The 13,551-nt window shown below is 35.2% G+C and overlaps 1 protein-coding gene across 1 annotated transcript in view; it reads right to left on the bottom strand.

The window, feature by feature from the left end:
• The window catches only part of LOC756679 (fibropellin-1), a 21,114-nt gene extending 8,244 nt beyond the window's left edge, over positions 1 to 12,870 (bottom strand). Inside the window, exons 1-19 of the mRNA XM_030985267.1 lie at positions 12,804 to 12,870; positions 12,223 to 12,570; positions 11,724 to 11,837; positions 11,087 to 11,197; positions 10,353 to 10,466; positions 9,142 to 9,255; positions 8,645 to 8,758; positions 7,818 to 7,827; positions 7,497 to 7,600; positions 7,185 to 7,295; positions 6,706 to 6,819; positions 6,219 to 6,332; positions 5,665 to 5,778; positions 3,639 to 3,752; positions 2,867 to 2,977; positions 2,422 to 2,535; positions 1,824 to 1,937; positions 1,252 to 1,365; positions 385 to 498 (exon numbers count right to left, since the gene is read on the bottom strand). Of these exons, the coding sequence (XP_030841127.1) occupies positions 385 to 498; positions 1,252 to 1,365; positions 1,824 to 1,937; positions 2,422 to 2,535; positions 2,867 to 2,977; positions 3,639 to 3,752; positions 5,665 to 5,778; positions 6,219 to 6,332; positions 6,706 to 6,819; positions 7,185 to 7,295; positions 7,497 to 7,600; positions 7,818 to 7,827; positions 8,645 to 8,758; positions 9,142 to 9,255; positions 10,353 to 10,466; positions 11,087 to 11,197; positions 11,724 to 11,837; positions 12,223 to 12,570; positions 12,804 to 12,870 (2,230 nt within the window). The remainder of the gene's footprint in view (positions 1 to 384; positions 499 to 1,251; positions 1,366 to 1,823; positions 1,938 to 2,421; positions 2,536 to 2,866; positions 2,978 to 3,638; positions 3,753 to 5,664; positions 5,779 to 6,218; positions 6,333 to 6,705; positions 6,820 to 7,184; positions 7,296 to 7,496; positions 7,601 to 7,817; positions 7,828 to 8,644; positions 8,759 to 9,141; positions 9,256 to 10,352; positions 10,467 to 11,086; positions 11,198 to 11,723; positions 11,838 to 12,222; positions 12,571 to 12,803) is intronic.
• Between the last annotated feature and the right edge of the window lie 681 nt (positions 12,871 to 13,551).

Below are 13,551 nucleotides of genomic sequence, written 5' to 3' on the forward strand. Positions count from 1 at the left end.
GAGATGAGGGGGGGGGGGGACAAACAGACAGCAATAGTTCCGATGAAAACGTATGTACTGTAGTACAACATACGTTTTCGGTGATGTTCTTGGTTTAATACCTCTTTGTAAGAATGCAACATTTCGTAGCAGCTCGTAGGTAAAAATGACCAAAGGATTAGAACAAGAAGAAAGTGCTTTAAACAATTGAAAATTACTTAATCACAGAAACAAACAAACAAAAATGATAATATACAAATATATCGTGTGCTCATGCTCATATAACACATTGTGGATACTCCACGTGGCACCTTTTAAGCCAATTGGATATTCGCTGACAAACACCCTACCTTATGTCACCATACAATGTTACATCACAAGTTAAAATATCGTAGGCGAACATACCAGTTTGACACATGATTCCTCCGTATCCATTCCTACAATCACAGGTAAACCCATCGATTTCATTATTACATGTTCCCCCGTTCTGACAAGGGGCGCTGTTACATTCGTTGATATCTGCGTAAAAAAGATAATCAAATAATACTTGTATATAATGTAGCATTACAAGAGTCAACATAAAGAATTATTACCTCTAATAAACGTATATCAATCTCTGACAAAACATATGTATTTTCGCAATTAATACAAAAAGTGGTGTAAATAACCGTCGTACTCGTGAAATGTGTCATTGGGAGGATACTGGTAAAGGCGGGGGTACTAATATTGTGGAGCAACAGGAGTGTTCCAAGTCTGACAGACGTGAGCACTGTACTAGAACCCACTATTGTTATCATTATTATTACAAGAAACATCAACAACATTATCTTGTATAATAATATAGCACCAAGGGTTCACAACTACTTAATGAATAATTGTATTTTTCCTCTATTAAGTTAAGGTTATAATTCATCATCACTAAATACAATCCAATAATGAAATATACAAATCTTATGAGGCAGACTTTGTCATGGATTGATATAATTATGTATAATGCACATCAACAGCAAACATATGAGCAATCATTGAAGTCCTGTGCTTCATTAGGAAACTTGATACTTCGTAAATAAAACATCTTCCTCTGGATAATTAAGGTATGATAATGATATAATCGTAATTAGTTTGAAATAGTTATATACACTTATATAACTCTCATCGATCACAAACAAACTATAATTGTATCGGTCCTCGTATTGTCATTTCAAAGAGCTAAATGTCTTTATGTTGCGATAAATGTTTATTCTTTGTCCATCTTTAACAAAATCCACTCACCGTTTTCACACATCTCTCCATCGTAACCTGCCGGACAGCTACAGACGAATTCATTCTCTTGGTTTGAACATGGTGCACTATTCTGACATGGATTGGACTCGCATTCATTGATATCTGTTATATGAATAAAACACGGCATTCAAAATAATCATTTTTCCTTCAATTAATACAAAATGTGGGCGTAGATGTGCGTTACATGATCTAAAATCTGTTGAATTTTTTTCTCGAATCTTCATCCTTTTCTCTTTACCTCTGTTTTACTTTTATAAAAGTATGTTGTCGTAATTCCACTTTAAGACATATCATTCATGAACATTTTTCTGTGATGATATATTACACACTACTTGGTCCTATCTAGATGAAAGGTTAATGTGGCTTGTCATTTCTTTGCAATGTTTTTTTCTGATATGGCACTAAAATAAATTTATAACCGAAGACATGTCCTGTCTCAATTTCACTATAAACATTCACAGATACAGATACATAAGGAATCAATAATTATCTTCCTTCCCAACTTAAAAAATGGCCTACTCTTTTGTGGAACTGAATCTTAGTAAGGGTAAGGGCGTCACCTGTTTCACAGACTGTCCCAGTGTAGCCTGAAGCACATGAACAGATGTATCCATTCACCAAATCTCCGCAGTTTCCTCCATTTTGGCATGGCAAGCTATTACATTCATTGATATCTACAAACACAATGGAACAAAACAAAGTGGGTTAGCAATAATTTTGATTTCTCTGCAAGTGACAATATGCATCAAACATCATAATGAATGTAAAATATATCCTACACTATGAAAAACGAAGTGTTAACCGATCAACTGTATAACGGTTGAATCCGGCATGTTACAAGTATTAATTTACCATTTTGAAAGTATTGTCACTCCTCTGCCCTTTTCAAATATCAACTTAATATTTGAGGTTATTAATTGTACCTGCACACTGTGTGACCATACAAATGATTGGGATCACTTTTAAAGTTTTGACAATAGAATGCCTTTGACGATGTGACACAATGTAATAAAGCTTTTTTTTTTTATTGTTGTTTGGGACACATTGTTTTTTCAAGGAGGGTATATACAGTAAATAAGGATACCATCATCATCACTGTTATGGTTTGAAACCCAAACCAAGAAATTGCTCTTTTAAATAAAATGTATTTCTACTTACTTTGCTGGCAGTTATCGCCAGTCCATCCCGACGTGCATGCGCACTGATAGGCAGCCACTAAATCGTCACAGATTCCTCCATTATCACAAGGGTTGCTAACACATTCATTGATATCTGTGGTGAAAGACAAAGTAACATTATTGGTATCATGTACGAGCAAGAGATTTTACAATCATAATTTAAAGAAAAAACAATTAATGACAATTATTTAATTCATGGGTGGCACCAAGAGTTTTAGAATGGGCATATCGAATAAAATGGCTTGGCAACAGGGAATTTTTTTTGGTTGAAAATTCAAATTTGCTGAAAACACTTTATAAAACTTTTAATAAGCAAGGACAAATTTCTCAATTGATATGAATCAGCACTACAAAAGACAGATATAAACCTTTCAAACTGAGATCTACAGTTTCTAAGACATTAGTCAACATTCCACGTAACTTACTTTCTCCGCATGTGACTCCAGTATAGCCGCCCAAACAGACACAGCTGAAGCGAGCAATCATGTCCACACAGTCACCAAACAAACACGGGTTACTCGCACATTCATCGATCTCTGTATGAATGAAGGAAAAACGATTGTTACCGACACAGGCATTACTTTTGATATAAACATGTTAGATGATGAAGACCAATTGAAAAGAAAACAAGCGAGAATAATTGAAAATAATAAAATTATGACATAATCCTATTAGGTTATTAGGAGTATGTCAATTTGGAGTTGGTAATATAATCTGCAAAATGTTGTGAAGATAAGCTACTCAAATATCATTTTATGCAATAAATTATATCACCACTATCCACCATCCTCTTCTTTCTCCACCTTCTTCCTCTCTCTCTCCCTCTCTCTCTCTCTCTTTCTCTGTCATCAATTCTCTGTTAATGTGTATCTCTATTAAGAACATGGAAACAAACTTTAGATGAATTAATCTACAGATAAACTTTCTTTGTAATATTTATATAATTTTATAAAACACTAGTAAGGTATCTTACCAAATGATACAAAGGTAGATAAGTACATATACAACATAGTGGCGAATAACTTATAGGAGAGATATATTAGCATCAAATATATCATTTCTAGATAATGAATCAAATAGGTAGTAAAGCTGATACAAAATGTCCAGATGACAAAAAGGAAGAGTTCAGAGTGAAAATGGTAAGGATGACATCAGAGATTTAAAAGATCTTGGATTCAAGAATAATAAAAGGTACACCATTTTGGCATTGTGGTCCTTGGAATCCAAGCAAACAGGTGCAGATATACCCGTTGATCTGATCAGTGCATACTCCGGAATTCTGACATGGTAGGCTTAGACACTCGTTTATTTCTGCGAACAGTCGATTGATAAGAGACAAATGAAGAGCTTGATTCCAAAAGGAGCTAAATCCATATTTTATCAAAATGGAGTTATTTGTCTTAAAATAATGATTTCCTACATGGGAACAAAATGCACTTTATCACATTCGAAAATTTCACTAGGAAGTATAAAAAAAAAATTAGGTACAATATCATGTTTCATTCCAAAAGGAGCTAAATCCAAATCGGTTTCATTCCAAAAGGAGCTAAATCCACTTTGAGTAAATGACCTTTTTTATTTCTCCACTTTCCCTTTAGCAATGTACCTTCACATTGTTATATATGTTAAAGGTGTCGCCCTGACCCAATAATATATGATAAGAAAAAAAAATACCAGTTATTTCTGATTTTTACTAAATTTTTAGATTTTGTGGATTCAGCTCCTTTTGGAATGAAACATGGATATAGCTCCTTTTGGAATGAAACGGATTTAGCTCCTTTTGGAATGAAAATGTGATAAGTTGTTTACTTTCTTTTTAAAAGGTTTTTTTAGTTGTGATTTCACTATTATTATTTAAAAGGAAAGGTTTGCTACTAAATTTGAATACATTTCAGTGACTTTATTGAGAAAATATGAAATTTTCCAGGTACAATATCATGTTTCATTCCAAAAGGAGCTAAATCCACGAAAACAAAAATTCTAAAAATTTAGTAAAAATCAGGAAACACTGGTAGATTTTTTTCTTATCATATATTATTGGTCCAGGGTGACACCTTTAAAATATATAACAACATTAAGGTCCATGGCTAAAGGGAAAGTGGAGAAATAAAAAAGGCGATTTACTCAGAAGTACCCAAATTGGATTTAGCTCCTTTTGGAAAGAAACTCTTCAAATAGATATTATAATAACAAAACAATAATGAAAAGTAACGCTTGGCGCGACAGGGATTCTACTATTCCTATTTCATATCTTTCTACCTATTCAGATTCCAGATGGAGTGGTCGACGAGACCAGTGGATCACCGAAGTCTTTTGGGTCTCGTACGTGCACATTTGCCGTTATCATAAAACCATCAGAAATTTGGAAAATTACCATGGGAACATATTCAGTAACATAACTGGTAAGTAGACTGCTATTGGTACTCATGCATACGATTATAATGGAATAAAGGAAACTTAAATACCGCACATGCATCAAAATCTACAAAATCTAAATTATTAATGATTTTAAACATCTGACAAGTACAAAATTTATTGTTGTTTGCTGAAGCTAACATATTTAAATCTGCTTGTATTTAGCAAGATCGATGTTACTGTTTGCATACTTCGGGGTCTAGTTGGTTTTACGTTTTATATAATTTTAATATCATAACAAAGAGATGTCAGGTACTGTATTTAAAGTGCATGGATACAGAAGTTTCTATTTTTAATAACATATCAGTTACATGAATGTTCCGTCTGTTGTCTGTATCACTGTAGCGCACCCATCAGACTGAGTATTGTTTTTTCAAAATCTGAAATCCTTTCAAAACCACTTGTCTTGGCCCGTGAGTTAGTAGCACAGCATTAGTTTCTCAATTGAAAGTGAAAAGAGATCTTACCTTATAAGAGTGAGGGATATTGCTGCATCCCGGAAGTCGTATTGCTGATTTCACCATCGGGTATTCGTTGGTATCAGACATCAAGTCAGATATCTTCAAGTCGATATGACAACAGTATGTCGCTCACCGTCGACCGACATAACTAATTGCGGAAGCGCAGCGCAATTCTTGCACTAAAATTGAACATCTTACCTACAATATCCTTTCAAAATACACATTTCACATGATCTTTCCGCACATAATAAGTTAGGTTTCATGAACGCTTGAGTGATTCTCCGTTTCAACAAGTAAATGATCAAGAAATCATTGAATTTTATGGGCTAGATGTAAGTTATTCATACCTATTTCACAGTGTGTTCCCTCGTAGCCATTCTGACAATCACAAGTATATCCATTGACGCCATCAACACATAGACCACTATTCTGGCATGGGTTGCTGATGCATTCGTTGATATCTAAAAACAAAAACAAAGAATTAAACAACAACAATACAAATCATTTAAGAATACCACATAATATGCATTACCGACTCTTCACCCTGCGTCTTCTGTTGAAATAATTGATTCTAACTTATATAGATAAGTATGGATAATAGTTCAATTTACTGTCAAATTTGAAAGTGACTTATTGTCTTTAGTACTTGAAAGAAATGCTTTAATAAGAGATCAAGGAGACATTTATCATATTAGTTTGACCTTAATGATCAAAATTGTGTGTCACAATGCGTACATGAATTTGCAATACTGTGCTATCGCATTTTCAAAAACACCTCACCCACTACAAATTCATGATTCATACTAAAGTGTTTCTTACTTCAGATATAGGATGAATATTTCATTGCTTAAAAACCCTGTTATGAACAGATTTTCATAAAATGTTGATAACAAATACTTACTCTGATCACAGTTTGTGCCCGTCCACCCAGCCTGACACGTACACGTATATCTATTACGACCGTTGGCACACTGTATAGCATTGGCACATGGGTTACTATCGCATTCGTTTACATCTGATGAAAGAAATAGAAAAAATATGGCATTAATTACTAAGATATTAGTCTTTTCAGATGCAGTAAAAAGCTCGTTCATCAATGTATCATTGCAATAATCTTAGGTATATTTATCAGACATCAAAGAATCAATCCATATAATTAACATCTTTTAATAAAACTGTTGTTAAAAGTTTTCCAGCCAATTCACAAATGCTGATGTCCATAAAATGTGTCAGCTTTTTTAGGAACATCATCTCATGAATGTGTTTCTGCTCTACTGAGTAAATTTTGACATTCTTAATCGTCTTTGTTATATGAAGGTTAGTTTAAATTTACAGTTGACAATTTTACGATATTTATCCCCGAGTATGGAGGGATAATGTATACTTACCTTCAGTACAGACGACACCGGTCCAGCCAGAAGTGCATACACATGTAAACATGTCTAATCCATTTATACAGCCACCTCCATTGAAACATGGCGATTGTCCACATTCATCATAATCTGAGCAAAGAAAACAAAATCAATATTTATGGGAGAATACAACTTTTTGTCTTTCACTCCCTTGGAACCATAATGCTCATAAATTGTAGATGTACATTTCCCAAGCTTTAGCCGAGCTACCTTGAAAATGTGCCAAAGCATTCGAGGAATTTCATCCCGCCGGGTACCCATTTACCATTAAATGAGGAGAGGGGTCGAGTCAAGGAGAAGTGGTGGAAAGGAGAGCCATCATGGCGCGAAAGTTAGTTACCCCTCGTAAGAGGGAAAGTGGTGAATTTCATAAATGATGATGCTCATGCTGATTTGCACGTTTTCTTGGTACATCTTACAGAATACGGATAATATCTTTGACTCTATTGGCTTACCTAGGTCACAATTAATACCATGCCAGCCAGAATCACAGTCACAGCTATAGCGGTTGATTCCGTCCACACAATCACCGTTCACACAAGGCGAGCTTGCACACTCATTGATATCTGTAAACGAAAAATACATTAAAAATGTATAAGATTCGAAGGAATATATTATATACGGTAGATCTTTTGTTACTTGAAACCTTTTGTCTAAACTTGTATCTGTATTTAAAGTTATGAATATTGTAATTGCTGGTATTCTGATGGAGATTTCTTAAAAGCTATATGCATCGAAGAGGTAACTTTGGTAGCACTGATCCTTACTTTGATCGCAGATAGTTCCTGTCCATCCCGAGCTGCACACACAGATGAATCCATTGACAGCATCCTGGCAAACACCTAGGTTCAGACAGGGCTGACTGGCACACACTATGAACATGACTGACAAAGAAAGCGGACAAAATATACAGTTCCTCAAGTAGACAAAGGAACATCCCTTCCCTGCTATTATGTACAAATGTGTAGAACAGGTTTCACATGCATTTTCACCTTTTTACATAATAGCAGTGAAGGGATGTTCCTTTATCTACCCGAGGAACTGTATATTTTGTCCGCTTTCTTTGTTCGTCATATTCATAGTGACATTCATTGATATCTGTAAAATAACATTACATTAAATAATCCATTATTAGATAGCTCGTATTGGTATGAATGTGTGATTGGTTCTATTATTTTCAAATTATATGCATGTAGATCAAAACCAAGTAGAATCTAGAACTAATAAAAAGTAATAAGATCTAATAAAACAGACATTTGCTGTTAGCTTGGTTTGGGTGTACAATATAACGTTATTTGGACCGCCTTGATCTTATTGTTTTTCTCAGCGCTGTACTCTTTGAGAAAACATAACCCTTTGGGAACATATAACTCCCCTCAGCATCCCAAAGAACGATACATTACACACCATACCAGTCAATATATGTATAACATCGATATTTGTCGCATGAATCTGTTATCGTTTCAGGGCATGAAATACGATAAATATGATCGCACCTGCTACAATACTTAACTTGGAATTGGTTCAATAGTGTTCAAAGAAATGGATATTACTCCCATAAACTGTAAATGCATACCATCTAAATAACAGAACATATGATTCATATTGAAGCTTGAGTGCTTTATAGCAATTTATGATATATTAAAGAGTATAAGATTTTGCAATAATCATGATTGGATTCATCAAAATTATCATCAATAAAAAAAGTACTTTATCTCAAGATTTCTTTTTTCATTAAAAAATACAAACCGTGTTGGTAGTATTTAATTACTCAGATTCTAAAGACAATGAATACCTTTTAGATTCATGAAAAGGGCATGGATATTGATAAACATTAAACAAAGTACATACGAATGCAGATATTTAACATAAACAAAGCATGAACATTCCTTTGTTTATGTAAGATAATATTTACCTGTCTCGCAATTAGAGCCTTCAAACCCAGATGCACATATGCAGTTATATCCATTAACAATGTCCTCGCATGTACCTCCGTTTCGACAAGGATTACTGGCACATTCATCAATATCTGTGAAAAGAATGATTAGAGTGAATTCGTCGCTCACTATTCGTCAAGTATAAATACAGTCAAACTGCTATAGCGACCAGGCATAGAAAGACTACCTGTCTATAAAGACCACATTTACATTGTAAATTGCGATAAGAGAGCACAAAGGATAATAGTTGAGACAGTAGAAAAGACGATAAAGTTCCAATCTCAATGTTATATTGAATGGTTATAATATCTACTGCATAAATTAGTATTTCAGTTAATACAAAGGGTTTTTAAGTGTGCTACATTGTGATATATGTCTGTACAATTATGATCTATTTATAACACTGTCTATTTTGATTATGAAATAAATGATTACATTATCACAGAATTTGTTAACATAGTACACTTGTACTTACTAAGGTGACAGAATTCACCAGTCCATCCAGGAGAACATGAGCATGAATACTGGTTGACCTGATCGTTACAAGGCGCTCCATTCACACACGGGTTACTGGCGCACTCATCAATCTCTGTAGGATTATCAATAACAAAAGGATAAATTAAAATCTGATTTATTTCATCAAATAAATGGCCGCTAGGTCTTATACCCCGGTCACACCAGGAGACTGACACCAGACCCCCAAAAAACAATTCTATTACCTTCAATGGCCAAGAATCGGCCGATATAGACTCGGTTTTGCGGTGTGACTATTAAGGTATCATGACACGCGTACCAAAGAAAACGGAACCAATTATTTTGTATTTCCCTTGTGATTGTAATGACAAAAAGCCCGAGTGTTTGTTTACTGCCGTGCCAAGATGCATAATAGAGCATTGATATCCCTGCTCCTTCTTTGGCTCCATGTTAGTATGGGGTAGTTGCTGAGAGAGATATTGAGTCGGATGTAAACATTGCCGGCAGTTACAAGATGGAACACAATATTCACTCTGAGAAGATTTACTAAACTGTATGAAGTTCCCAAAATCAGGCACAAATGAATATGGACTGACATGCCGTTTTCAAAACATTAATCCTCAATGATCATGTTTTTATTAATGAAATCCACGTACTTTTGAAACCAATCACTTTACTTAATGATTAGTAAGAATTGTATTAATAAAGCTCCTAATCTCTTCATGATAAAAGTTTGTTTTTGGATTGATTTTGTAAATAACATCTGGGACGCACTGTATAAATATGTACAAACACTCCCATATAATATTATTCCAATGTGGTTTATACTTTTTTCAAACTGTTTGACACAGTGTTATACATTTAGATGACAGATAAATCAGATGATAAAAAGTGCACGTAAAACAATGTGGGCGCACCAATTTGAACCAAAGACATGATTTGAACGCGTGTATATATATATTCACACTATTCTCGTAACAAGTGCCATTTATAGTATGACGTTTCAACCATTCGAAATTTCTGCGCCATTTCTTTCATTTTTAGTACGTTCTTTTTCACTCATTCAGATGCCCACAGGATCTGATTCTTTTGAAATTAAAAAGCATTTTCGTAAAAGACTGAAACATGATGTTCCCATAAGCTTCAAATGTTAACTATCACCATGGACACTACAATACGAAATCTAGAATTATTATCTTCCATCTAACTTACCCGTCTCACAACGTGTATTCGCGTATCCTGGCTGGCACACACATGTATAGCCGTTGACTTCATCAACACAATTTCCTCCATTGGCGCATGGCAGACTAGAACACTCATCAATATCTAGTGAGGAGAAAAGAAAACTCTTGTTAGTAAATTTGGATCAATTTAAATGAAATGCCATTTCAAAACTCATAGTTGCACTCAATTGTAGTAAATGGATAGTTTTATAATGATACTTTTTGTCACGTCATTTAACAAAGTCTTAGGTTGTTTGAAGCAATACAAAGCAGTGGTGACACAATTGTTATGGAAACTCACATTATATATCTTGGAAAGTGTAAGGACTGTGATTAATACATAATCAAGGTATTTTTGGTTAACACAGGTTGAATTTCATTTGACACAAAAGCTGTCAGGCCAATCGACTATCAATCCGTGAAAACTATCCCGGAAAACTACTTACATACGGGTACTCCGTTAAAAAACTGCCCTTCGGAAAACTACTCTCGAACAACAACATTCCTGATTCTTTCCGGCAATTTCCTATATAGAACTGAACCCTAGGACACATAAACTGTCGAATAACAATCCCCAGACAATTAATCTCATGACAACCTTCCCTAAAGGTTTGGATAATTGCCCGTCCGTCAAGTAATATTGGGCGGGATTATTGAGGGCTGTGATACCAACATTTCCTAGAAACGTGTCTCATACTATATAAGCCGATACTTATTTCTTACTGGTGTCGCAATTCGTTCCCATCCAACCAGCGTCACACGAGCAGACATATCCGTTGATCTGATCAGTGCATATCCCATTCAGACAGGGATCGCTGCTACACTCATCAAGATCTAGTAAGGTGTCAAATTGGTATACATCAGGGCATGTATGAATGGACTACTTCTAATACTTAACACAAAGCACCACAAAGTATCACATTTCATTAAAACACATATCTCTGCTCATATAGGGGCTACTGATAATAGCAAGAAATCAAAAGGTAATCAGTGACAATTAGTCAAAGCGTACATTGGTATAAGTCTTACTGCTCTTATTTAGCAAGGAAACACAATTAAGCTATTCAATCTAATTTAATCAAAAGTAATGTAATCTCCATTCATACAGGGGTTATTGATACTAATTAGCAATGAATCACATCTTCGATTTAGTCGAAACAAGCTACGTAATCTCCTTTTTATTGGCGTTTACAGCTCATACTTTATATAACCACAGAGTGTATTCAGCTAATGTTATGTGCAGTGTACTATATATATATATATATATATATATATATATTCCATTATTCACCAAATTATTATGTATTACATATTCATGAATATCTATAATATTCGTAACATGTATTTGTACAGAACTTACTCGTGGTACAGGTTGTTCCTGTCCAGCCAGCTGTACAAACACAATCAAATGTGAGCACGCCATCTACGCACCCTCCAGAGTTCCGACACGGAGAGGAAGCACATGCATCAAGATCTATATAAGAAACAAAAGAAAGCCATTCGTGAGGAAAGACGATTGATAAAAGACTATATTGTATGAAAATTAATTTAAACAAAATTAACCTCAATGACGAAATATAATCTAAAACCAACTACTACACAAAAGCTACTACATGTACTTTCCAAACATCAACCTAAAACAATTTCGATAGCCTTGTGCGTCACCCATAGAAAAGAACTAGCGCAACAACAACGTATTACATGATCCGAACATGGTTTATATGGTGCATAATTTTTATTATACTATATATTTATATTGCCCTTGAGTTGATTTTATCTGAAACAGTTGCGATTGTGTTCACAAAACAAATACCATAGATCAGACTTTGCATTTCCAGAAGACTGATTTTTTTTGTTACCTGCGATATATTCAACTTGAAATCCCTTTTCCTGGCTGTTGAAATCACTGCTGAAGATAATCCAAGCTTGTCTGTCGTCGATCAATTCTTCAAGTGGCAGTGAGAGGTTGTTCCCGGTTAACAGGACCTGACCCTCACCGTAGGCCGGTACAGCCCCGCCACCAATCTCTAAGAAATCCCTGTTTGTTTCGAGTTTGAACTCAGTCAGTCTGATCTGGATGTTCTGGGCGTTAGGGATTCGGATGAGATAGACGCATACCTCGTTGGATCCGTAGTTTAGAGGATAATTGGGAGATGAAAAGATCCCGGCTTGAGAGAAGTATCTACCTCCACATGATCCGTCCCAATCTAGATGGAGAGAAAAGGTTTAGATAACTTTATTCGAAACAACTACGTCATCATCGTCGTACGGTCATCATCACTTAGCGTGTGTTTTTCGGCCACGCTCGGTAGTCGTAGGACGTTTCATTTGACTTATTATGGACCTTCCCCACGCCTTCCATAGGCCGAATGTTCTTATATATTTTTCAAGTGTCTCTTTCCAGGTCTTGTGAAGGTCTACGACGGGATGTTGCGCCCACAATCTTGAAGCTCATTGCTCTCTGTGGTATAGCCAATGACTGTTCTCTCTTCTAACCACATGGCCATAGCATCTCAGTCTTCCCATCCTTAACCTAATCAAACGTTATTAACTTAGTACAAAATTTGAAAACTGGAACGATTACAGATCACATGAATGGTTCTCATTAACTTACACAACCAATACTAATTAAGTCACTGGATGTTATACAACATTAATTCGTAGTACTACAAAAAGATGAAGAAAAAAAACTTCATTTCATTCGCCTCCATAACAACAAGAAATGGAAGGCGAAATTAACAAGCGTTCAAATGCTAGCTAACGTACTGAAAAAAATGACAAAGTGAGAGAGATATTTTCAATCAAACTAACTATATAATACAAAACATTTGTCGCAAAAGAGAATACAATCTGAACGGCGATGCATTTGATAAGATTCAATTCGGAATATTTTCTCTATTCAGGTCTACTGATCATGGCAAAATTGCATCATTGTTTTGGAAAATATACACCTTTCAATTCTCGCTACCCTAAATAGGTACAAAAATCTCGAAATTCGCGAGACGAGGTAATTTTCACTCTCTCGGGTCGTCACTACAACTTCCGGTATAGAGTCCCATCCCAAGTCACGGCCTTCATCCACCCCCATTTTTCAGGGTTCTTACGCTTGGAATCATGAGCCCAGCACTGTGCAGCCTCACAAAAGAAAACCATCGTCACTGATGTCAAAAGACGCAAAAAACAACGAA

The sequence above is a fragment of the Strongylocentrotus purpuratus genome, unplaced genomic scaffold, assembly GCF_000002235.5.
Source record: "Strongylocentrotus purpuratus isolate Spur 01 unplaced genomic scaffold, Spur_5.0 spur5_scaffold_14, whole genome shotgun sequence".
NCBI lineage: Eukaryota > Metazoa > Echinodermata > Echinoidea > Camarodonta > Strongylocentrotidae > Strongylocentrotus > Strongylocentrotus purpuratus.